Source organism: Electrona antarctica (assembly GCF_951216825.1).
Source record: "Electrona antarctica genome assembly, chromosome: 17".
Lineage (NCBI taxonomy): Eukaryota > Metazoa > Chordata > Actinopteri > Myctophiformes > Myctophidae > Electrona > Electrona antarctica.
Window position 1 is genome coordinate 19,691,535 of NC_136798.1, and position 11,558 is coordinate 19,703,092.

Here is an 11,558-nt window from a genome sequence, read left to right on the forward strand (position 1 = left end):
CAGCAAAATTAGTAATACACAATCTAAATAAGTTGAACCATTTTAACCGTAGCCTATATACTTTGGCTATTCGAAAAAAAAGCCAATATACAACGCATCACATGGCATCACAATGCGTTCAAAGCGTTTCGAGAAATCTTGAAAAATCTTGTAAATGCATGTTTAACAACACAAATCGTCTGTTATTTTATTGGGGTCCCTGGCACACAATCTTTAAAGATCGGAGTCCGCAGGCAAATACATACACAATACATTTGGGCTCCTTGACATGAAAATGTTTGAGAACCTGCGTTAAATAATTTACTCGATCCTTTGTTTGAAAAACATTTAATTTTGGGTACAACGTATCACAAAACCAAAAGCAAAGCTGACAATGAGCAATGTATGGTAATTTACCTGTTAGATTCTCTGTAACATTAACCACAACAGTCACAAACTCATCAGAGCTGAAATCAGCGAAGTCGTTGAACTCTATGGCCCGTTTGCTAAATTGGGAGGACGTGTAGTCAGGCACCTCAAATGAGAAAAAGGCTTTGCTCCCATCAAGCTGTTTGAAAGAAATATCATTATTATATATAGTACATGTAAGAACTAAGAAGACATAATAAGTTAAACCACTTAAGCTGTTAAGAGCCACTTAAGAAATAGCCGTTTTATTATTCTATTAAGAGCCACTTAAGAAATAGCCGTTCTATTATTCTATATGTATATCAGAGATTCTTGAACATTTCTGAACAAAAAAAAGGATATTCACCTATAATGACAATTCCAACATAATAAATATTATAAATAATAACTATAGATTGTTGCCCTGTCATTTGTGTTTCCCAAGTTTGGAAACTGAGAACAGCCCGGAAAACCAAAATAGTAGTCCCGCTGGGACTTTTCAACAGTGTATAGGGCTGAAGACTGGTCTGGCTTTTGCCATTACACAGACATTCTGTATGAATCATTATTACAAGACGCTGTTGTCCGTTGTGTATTTTGCTTCCTTTGTGCCCGGATACACACCAGTGTCTCCCCAGCCATGAATTTGACAAAACAAGTTTGACGGCCGAGTCTCATCCATGCCCGACATGGTGAGTTCCTTTAGAGGTGAGGTCACTCGTGGTCACAGACTGTTCAGGGTGCAGTCGCTCTTTAGCTTACGCTGATTGTTCAGCTGCCATATCATCCGTGGCTGGGGCTGATATTCTAAAACCTCACATCACCATGCAGGCTTTCCACTGGAGGAAAGCTCCTGATTTTCATTCCGAATTAACCAGTGTGATCCCGTCTAGAGCCTGCCTACCTGCCTACTAATAATATCCATGTCCAGGTGGCAGCAGTCACCAACATGTCCGTACAAGGACAAATGTCCGTGGCAAATCCATCGTCTTGTCTGTGGCTAATGTTTGATTTGATTATAATGTTCTTATTTTGATCATAAGACCAACTTACTTAATTTAATGTCAGTTTCCAGGTTTTCTTCAGAATATGTATGACACTTATTTACTATGACACTATGGCACATTAGGAGTCCAATTAGTACTAGTGGTTCTCAAATGTTTCATTTTTAGACCCTCTTGACTCTGAGAGTGTACAAATGGAACCAAATGCATCCGTAAGGGTCCATTTGGTTCCATTTGAACATTCTCAGAGTAACAGAGTTACAGACCTACAGCCAGGGCTATCTCTTTATGTGTTTCTGGTAATAATATTGTCCACTTATTTTGTGTCCGTGGCAAAATGTAACTTGACAAAAATGTCCACCACAAGCCAGCATGGCGATGATCCCTGCCAGTTGGGCATGTACCCCCGCATAAATGCAGAATCGAGACGAGTAGCCTAGTCTCGCCAGAATAAAACACGAACATACCAAACAAAGTATTCCAAGAAGTACAGCCACAATCAGAAGATTTCACCCGTTTGGCAGGCCCTACCACTGTGGCACCCCTGGTTTGTAGATGGTAATTGTTTTTGGAAGCACAGACCATGTACGAATCTGCTGATTCTCTCTAGACCAGACCTGCAAAAGCAGTTGGTCCCAGGCTAGCTTATATGGCAGTAATATGGCGATGACTGATCAGTTGCCATATTATCCCTAGGGCCGATAGGGCAGCTGACAAATTACCTGGTTGGTCCTTTAGTCACCCTCTCACCCAGGACAAGTCCAGGCTGGACATTTGATAAACATCATTTACTATACAATGATTATATCTTCTGTATTGCACAGTGATTTGACCTACAGCTGATTTGCTTTTTTTTTTATCCAATATGGCATGGTAATTAAAGTAAGAAGAAAATATGACATGAGATGCAGTGTACATTCTACTCAAAACAGGAATGACTTACCATTTTGCTTTCAAAATAAGACTCTTCAATGCCATGAAAGTGATGCAGGTATGTTATGTTCATCTGTCCATGGACATGCTTGCCATAAAGGTACCTGAGGATCAGAACATGTTATGATATTGATATCTTACATCCTTGGTATCGCTCATAGACAGAGCATTACTGTAAGTGATAGTCAGAATAGAAGCAAGGTGTTACACTCTACTGAAATTAATAATAAGTATATTACAAAAAAGGACATGAGAGTAGATTATATAAAAATTTAAAATATAGAAAGGCAGAAGCTAGGAAACACATAAGAAAAATCATTAGACAAAAGTGACCAGAACAGTACTGAAAATGGTAAATGGTACTATGGACTCACTTGGCCGTGACTGAGCCCCTCAGGTTGTCCTCGCGGAATATTGTAGGAGGTGCCGAAATCACAACCTCAAACTTGGGAAGTACTGGAAGCAAAATGAAACAGTTTGAAGTGTTGAGTCACTTACTGATGAAGTGGTGGGACTTGTGGGAATTGATTTAATTGCCAATACATACATAATTCACTGGCAGAGTTAAATAAACACTATAGTCTGGCAGCCGGGGTTGTGGGGTGGGAAATTTGGTATATAGTTTTTTTTATTGGCCTAAAATATTGTCTATATACATACATTCATGAATCCACTTGCTGACCAGCTGTTGGTATTGAGCAATGTTTTATAGGGGTTTATATGTGACCATACCAGCAACAATGTCAAACTATTATTAGTTTAGCACAAAAAACACTCCTTGGGCTAAAAACGGCCATTGCAATCATCACAAACGTGATGAGGTCAGCACATATATAAACCCCTATTAAAAAATTGCTCAATGCCGACAGCCGGTCAGCAAGTGGATTCATGAATGTATGTATATAGACAATATTTTAGACTATATACCAAATTTCCCACTTTTAACAAAAGAAGCCTGACGGCTGCCGGACTACTAGAGATGTTACTGTGTAGAGACAGTAGAAGTAATGCCTATGATGCTTACCATAATGATCCACTTTAAAATGCTTTTCACTGACAATATTCTGCAAGACAGGGAAATCTTTGAAATTAACTAAAACATAAATTAAATGAAACTTCATATTTTTGCCTTGTAATACTTGCTCAGTGGACTCTATGCTGATTAATTATTCCATACATTACTAATATTCCATTATACCATCGTTTCAAAGGTATATGACACATGTAGCAGTGTGTCAAAGCAGACCTACATTGACCGATGTGTGAATGGTCCACTTGCCGAGCGGTGGGTTATCAGACAGCTGGTACTGCTGGGACACCACCCCAAGAACACTGTCCAAAGACAACCATTGTCGAATCCTGTTCCCCCGGGGATCCTGCCTCACGTGGAGAAGGGCAATACACAATAATCAAAACACTGTCCCAGGGTGAACTCAACCTACAACCCTGGAGGAAGGTGTAATGTGTAACACACTCAGTGTAGGCAGACACACAGTATAAACCTATGACTTGACAATGTGTACTGTACAGCAACTACTTGCTGTGTAAGCGCACACAGACCAAGATAAGATAATAATGGTTTTTCACTCGCTCAGTTAACCCTCAGGATATTGATGCGTAGACATGCGGATACCTTGACTGAAATAAAACAAATGCTTCTATGCAGTGTCATAAGCAGCATGAGCACATTATGATTGGCAACACTCACCTTAACGATAATATCCACAGGGCTATCAAAGGGCATGCCGTCTGGGTGAATGGATACAGCCCTGATTTTCACGACCTGGCCAGGCCGATAAAGAGGCTTGTCTGTCTGAATGAAGGTCGATGCACTTTTGGGATGGAACCGCAGAGTAGATGAGTTGGTGAAGACCAGGTCGCCCCCCGCATAGCCTCTGACTGTCAGCTCATAGGGGTACGAGTGGCTGTTCTCAGTTTGCGTTATCTGCAGACATAGGAAATGGGATGGAACAATGAGGGAAGTAGGAGCCTGACCGGTGCCAGACTTTTGGGCCTGATGGTGATTCGAATTCTGGCAAGTGGCTGCACCGCTTAACAAACCAGCATATACAATACAGTATCTGCACATTTAAGTTACAATGTAATGACTTTTAAATCCTTTTTTATACCAAATTGGTAAAATTGTCAAATATTAAGTAAGAAAGAGGCAAACATTGTGAAAATAGCCGATCTCTCACTGCGAGGCGGTGTGAGCTTTTATAGTTTGGCTATTTTCACAATATTTTATCTGTGGCAATGCCAAGTGCTTGTGAGTGTGTGTGTGTGTGTGTGTGTGTGGGGGGGGGGGGGGGGGGTGAATTACCAGCCTATAGGTTCCCAGACGGCTATGCCAACCACTCAGGCCTTAAATTAGATTTTTCCCCCCTTTTTTAATTTAAATGTTTAAAAATATCTCATCTAAAAGCTCACAATGTGCCACAACAATGCGCTGTAAGCTTGTAACTCGTGTAAAAGAGGCAAACTAATATTGTTTATGCCGTTGGCCTGTTTATTTGTATACATGTGTAAACTTGAAACATTATTGTACTGTAAAAAGGTCTCTTTTCCCTTGATCTTTATCTTTTTAGTATTAGTTTAATATAATTAGATTAATACACGATAATCAACACTAACACTTTAATTTAGAACACAGCCAAATCAAATCATAGTTGTTCAATCAATTATTCAACGGTACAAACAATATTGGTTTGCCTCTTGTATTATTTCCCACCACGGAGTACCCTTGCATCTCGGAGGACAGGCAAGACGGGCAGTGTCGGTAGGCCAATCAGAGGCAGGCGGGGCGTTACCATGTCTATGCTCGGACGTAGAAAGAAATCACGCGAGGAAAACGTGTGTAGAGGCTCTATAGAGGAAAACGTGTGTAGAGGCTCTAGAGGAAAACGTGTGTAGAGGCTCTAGAGGAAAACGTGTGTAGAGGCTCTAGAGGAAAACGTGTGTAGAGGCTCTAGAGGAAAACGTGTGTAGAGGCTCTAGATAGAGGAAAATGTGTGTAGAGGGCAGGCTCTAGAGGAAAACGTGTGTAGAGGCTCTATAGAGGAAAACGTGTGTAGAGGCTCTATAGAGGAAAACGTGTGTAGAAGCTCTATAGAGGAAAACGTGTGTAGAGGCTCTATAGAGGAAAACGTGTGTAGAGGCTCTAGAGGAAAACGTGTGTAGAGGCTCTAGAGGAAAACGTGTGTAGAGGCTCTATAGAGGAAAACGTGTGTAGAAGCTCTATAGAGGAAAACGTGTGTAGAGGCTCTAGAGGAAAACGTGTGTAGAGGCTCTAGAGGAAAACGTGTGTAGAGGCTCTAGAGGAAAACGTGTGTAGAGGCTCTATAGAGGAAAACGTGTGTAGAAGCTCTATAGAGGAAAACGTGTGTAGAAGCTCTATAGAGGAAAACGTGTGTAGAGGCTCTAGAGGAAAACGTTTGCATTTAATCTTGTGCTCATTATGAAAGTCGTCTCCAAAGAGATGTGTCCTTTGGGTGCAGTTTGCACTCGACTAGAAAGTCTCTGAGCATTTGTCCCACACGAAAGGCAAAGAAGTGATTGTTCTCTTTCTAACGGGGACAATGGTTGTCTGCAATACCTAGATCACGAGTGACCTACTGTAGCATATATTATTTGCTGTGGTATACAGAGAGGTCCAAACACGACCCGTCACCCTAGGCTTCTCATGTGTCCATACTCCATAAACAACATCCTCAGACCTACAGTATGAAGACCGGGAAAGCATGTGTCATTTTAGTTTTGAGCTAAAAAAAAAAAAACTGCCTCGGTATCTCGGGTTAGAAAGCTTTGTGAACTGCAGTCGCTGTTGAAGCTAATACATTGTGGTTGTCTTGTGTGCAGTGCAGTGCAGTGCAGTGCAGTGCAGTGCAGTGCAGTGCAGTGCAGTGCAGTGCAGTGCAGTGCAGTGCAGTGCAGTGCAGTGCAGTGATGTGCTGTGTAATGCCATCAGTTCTCAGTCGACTCTTTGCATCAATTGTACTGTACAGCAGGAAGCAACAAATCTATTGTATTTGCTTTGAAAAGAGAGTATGAAGTAGAGCATTAAAGATGAAGGGGTATTTCAACATGCATAAAACATCAAAATAAATGTTTGTGCTGTCCTTCTGTGTATTATTTTCTTTAGACTTAGGCCCATGTATTAAGACAAATATCAATGGGACTGGTATTAGATACCCGCAAGATCAGTGTCCACCTGTCCAATCAATTGATTGATTGATTGACTGAACACTTTATTAACCGTCTGGAGAGAAGTACAGTACAATACAAAGTCTGCTAAAAGGATTTATCCAAGAAAGCCTATATGGCTTGTTTCCATTGGGGTCCTTTTGTAGCCTACTCAATTCATCTCACTGCTGGTGAGAGAGAGCGCATACGATCTGAAATCTCCCAAAATGAAGATAGATATTAAATCCTCTTGATATGAGGGGACCTGTGTTCTCTTTGTTAATTGAATAGAACACAATGGAAACAAGTCCCCAGAACTCTTTTGTGTTATCCGTTAAGTGTTACTGCACTTTCATTTACAAATTTGACTAATAAAGTATTAAATCAATCAATCAATCTAGGCATAAAACTGTATATGTAGTATGTACTTACCGGTGGCAACACCAACAGCTCTGTTGAACCTTGTAAAGAAAATGTCAAATAAATTCAGTTACTGTAATTGACATTTTACGTTTCAACATAAAATGCCTTCTTAAGTTTCTTACAGCTAGTGCAGCCGTGTAATTAACTTCCATTTGTAGATAACAAACGATGACACAGTTTGAAAACTAAAAGTTCAAGATTCAAGAGGGTCTACTTAATGTCTCGGTACTAGAAGTGAACATGTAAAAGTGCAGTAAAAAATAAAAGTAAAATTCACCTCCATTAACGGTCGCCTTTGCAGTGATGCTGTTGTTTCCACTCACAATCTCTGCAACCACAGAGACGGGTGAAGCAGTGAGGATGGTGACGGAGACTGTAGTTGGAAGACCAGGCCTCAAGGACCTTGGAGCCAGGAGCATGTAGGAGGGCCGAGGCACGGCACTGGAGCAACGAATGGAGAAGCACAGGTAAACAGCCGAATCGAATCTATTCTCAGTGGTGGAAAAAGTACTCAATTGTAAATTTGTTTTACTTAAGTAAAAGTAGCAACACTTCAATGTAGAAATAGTAAAAGTACGGAATTCAAAATGTACTTGAGTAAAAGCTACAAAAGTATTGGCATCAAAATGTACTTAAAGTACCAAAAGTAAAAGTACTCATTGTGCAGAATGTCCCGTTTCAAGTTTTCAAATGTATCAAAATCTTTTGAAAATAGAAGATCTACAAGCTCACAGAAATGTAGGCTATAATGTCTGAAGTGTTTAATGTATATTTGTAATAGTAATCAAAGGAACTAGAACGTTTTCAAACAAAATGTAGTGGCGTAAAAGTACAATATTTGCCTCCATGAGATGTAGTGGAGTAGAAGTAAAAGTACTGGAAGTACAAATACCTCAAAATTGTACTTAAGTAAATGTACTTTCCATCAATGTCTATTCTAAACCGAGATGGAGAACATGATTTAAATCAGTTGGTCGAGCTCAAACACTTTCATGTCAAGGAACGCCATCAAATTGTAGTGCCGGGATCCGCACAATAGAATATTTTACAAAATGATTCAACCATTTTTACAATTTCGTCCATGTCATGATTCTTACAAAATGTTTCTAAAAATATCAGCTGACAACGCATCACAGCGCAGTGTGAGCTTGTAGATTGATTATTTTTGAATAACGGTAGGCCTATATCAGTATCCTCAATTTGATAGACCCCCTAGAACCTCGAGGAACCCTGATGGACCCGGGACCATATTTTGAGAACCACTGAATTACAGACATGTCTTCAGAGATGAAAGTAACAAAAATAAGGTGAAATAAAGAAATGATCAGAAACGTTACGTCTATAATCACGATTTCTGTTCCTGTTCCGTACCTTGTCGTGTTATTCTGGGCTCCAGTGTGAAGGAATAATCCAAAGAGTCCCAGCAGCACCCGAAACCACTCCATTTGTCTGCACTGCACCACAGAATGCTGGAGTACTACTGTACGTTACAATCAGCTCATTTCAGGAGCAGGTATTCATACCTGGTGAGACGTAACCCCACCCTACACACGGAGCCCCCGGAGGACTCGGTTTGCACCTAGCTCTAGACCACTTTTCACTGTGATTCAGAACGGCTATTGTGCGAGAAACACTGGGTTGGAAATATCATTTTACATCAGGTACTCACACCGGGGGAGCTAGGCCACTTATATGGTATGTCCACGAGTGCTGTTTCAGTTGAGATAGGTCAGTAAGAACAAGATATTGCTAAAGCCTTTTGTACGTTGGCACAAAACACATGCGATACATGATATAGCCTACATGCATAGGCTACTACAGGGCAGGCCCATATGACATAGAGAGAATACAAAGTATCACCCAAGCATGACTGAAGGACAGGCTGTTGCAAACGTGTAAAATCCATCAAAGTCTTATACTTTAAAAGATATATGAAAATTGTGAAAATAGCTATGAAAATTGTGAAACTAGCTACAAGCTCACAATGATTGTAGATATCAGCTATTGTTGTTATATTTGAAAATAATGAAATACTGCACCTGTGTGCCCCAGGGACGGATTAACCCCCATGAGGGCCCTTGTGCTAGTATTTATTTGGGGGGGGGCATAGCGTGCGGGCGAGCGTTTTTATCATCTGTTTGACCTAAATTTAACACAATCAACGGCCAATTTCAGGGCCTCAAACCCAGTATCGCGCGGTCCAGTTTCCCCGAAGGGTCCCTGAGATCTAAGGGCCCCTGGGCCACGGCCCCACTCGCTCAATGGATAATTTGTCCCTGGTGTGCCCTCTAAATACACACCCAGTGATGTAAACAGCTGTTTATTAACTGTAGTCAATTGAGGATTATTTGGAGAGAACATTTATCCATTTGCTAACCGATAGAATCCTCACAGGGTTTTTCGACTTTTATTGAACACTTTAAATGTTTTGTGCAATAGGATTAAATTCTTATTTATTTATTTTTAAAGGTAGGCTATACACAATGAATAAGTGAACGATACTGTAAATCACTTTATACTAAGTCTCACACTATTTTACATTGTACTGTGTACAGAATATATTGAATCCTATATAATTTTGTGAAGCCCCTGCAAAGACCCCTGGTTTAGAACTCTATCTGCTCTATCTAAAGTCCAATGTGTCATATTGTTGTACACCGATTGTTGTCAGGAACAATCACAGACTCAACTTCAACAACAAACTGTAGAAATTCAATTTGAAAATATTAAGTATATGGCTTTTTTCATTGATTGGCTTTCATTGATACATTTTGAAAACGTTTGCTAAGAATGTGTGAAATGGGTACTAAGAATGAGTACTTTCGATTTTGTTATACTACAAGTGTAATGTTAATGATGCCTCGTCCGGAGTGGTTAGGAGTTCAGTGCCTCGTTCCACACAGCCAGGAGGAAGTGGGGATTATTTACTGTGTGTGTGTGTGTGTGTGTGTGTGTGTGTGTGTGTGCATTCTCAGGCCTCATTCACACCTAAAAGACACCTGACTTGTCCGTGTCTTGTCCGTGTTTAATGGCCGCCCCAATGCATTTCCAATGGAAGTCACATGGTTTGACCAAACATTTTTGTTTGATGGCTGTGTTCAGATGTAGAGTTGCTGGCCGGGTCCATATACAGTATGCAGATCTAGGTGATGATCCAGTCTTCGCATGTATGGCTATCCAAGGTTAGATGAGGTCAGTGTCGTGATCTTCACATATGGAGATGGCCATAAATAGAGCTTGTGACGAGGCGTGGCGGACTGACGGCCATATATGGTGGCATGACGTGTCACGACTGGGTGTGGCTATCACGCCACCATATCTATGTATTGGGGGTGAGGAGGGAGGCAGGCGGGGGTCGCGAGACATGGCCAAAGAATTTCCGGGAGTCCCCAGACAAAAACGTTGAGAACCCCTGGTCTAAACCAGAGGTTCCCAACCACTATAGTGGTACTTGTCTTGAGCCCTCCTCTGGTGGTACACAGAGGAGTCGCCCCAAAAAAGGAGAAAAAACAGGAATGAAATATTTATATTACTACAGGTAGTTCTTCTGACCAAGCAATTGGTTGAAATAGGCTTATCCAGCTGTGCTCAAATGAGAATAACAGCACACATAACAGCACACATTAATAGAATATTTGAGAATTGATTAATCACATTAGAAATATCAGCAGTCGTGCTGATTAGTGATTAGACAGAGTTTTGTCAGAGCAGCAGCATTATTGGCTTAGTAATGGAACAAAAGGGGCTCCTGTATTTTAACATCAGTTATTATAGTGGTACTTGGAGAGCCAAATATTTTCTGAGGTGGTACTTCAGTATAAAAAGGTTGGGAACCAATGGTCTAAACAACTGAGTCAGGTGACAATCTACTGTAGTCAATTGGATATCGGAAGGCTTATTTGGAGAGAATACGAGTGAACACGCTCAGTTTTTCTTGCTGGTACTAGTCATGACTTCCAGTTCCCACCTGATATCACGTGTGAGTTCCAACTGCCTCAGACCGTACTGAATAACGGCTAGCTTGCATAATGTCTTAAGACTTGGACTTAAGTCTATGATGTACAGGCCTTCAGTGGATTCATTGCTTCCTTTGAATCCGTATCGTCCAAAGACGATGACACGATCTCCCACCATGCAACAGCACATACCAGCACGGCAAAACGACGGGCCTTTCCCTTTGGGCACAACCTCTGTCCAGGAGGTCTCTGGATTGAATTTACACAGATGAAGGAAATTGAAGTTCAGGCACCAGTTTTCACCACCATATATATACAGATCTCCACTGTAGGTAAAGGCTGAATGGCTGTAGCGTGCGTCTGGAAGCTGTGCATAAGGATTGCTCAGCCAGAGGTTGGTCTCTGTTTCAAACACTCTGATGCTGTTGTACACGTGGTACTGTACCCCAATGCCCCCAAATATAAACATCTTTGTTCCAATCATGGTGGCAGAGTGACTTTCTGAAACACACGGAGGAGTGCCTCTGGTGGTAATCAAAGACCAGACCATTGTGGTGGTGTCCAACTTGCAGATGTCATTAAGGACTCTAGTCTGGGTCAGCCCTCCATATATAAACATAACCATCCCCAAGACACAGGCTGAGTGGTTCCTCCTACCTTCTGGAACAGTCCC

The 11,558-nt window shown here is 41.1% G+C and overlaps 1 protein-coding gene across 1 annotated transcript in view; it reads right to left on the reverse strand.

Moving 5' to 3' along the window:
• cd109 (CD109 molecule) overlaps positions 1 to 8,374 on the reverse strand; it is a gene marked incomplete at both ends in the record, with an annotated part of 47,554 nt that extends 39,180 nt beyond the window's left edge. The window contains 6 exons of the mRNA XM_079526317.1: positions 2,335 to 2,428; positions 2,699 to 2,780; positions 3,571 to 3,700; positions 4,033 to 4,269; positions 7,223 to 7,370; positions 8,301 to 8,374. Coding sequence (XP_079382443.1) covers positions 2,335 to 2,428; positions 2,699 to 2,780; positions 3,571 to 3,700; positions 4,033 to 4,269; positions 7,223 to 7,370; positions 8,301 to 8,374 — 765 coding nt within the window. The remainder of the gene's footprint in view (positions 1 to 2,334; positions 2,429 to 2,698; positions 2,781 to 3,570; positions 3,701 to 4,032; positions 4,270 to 7,222; positions 7,371 to 8,300) is intronic.
• Positions 8,375 to 11,558: the final 3,184 nt, after the last annotated feature.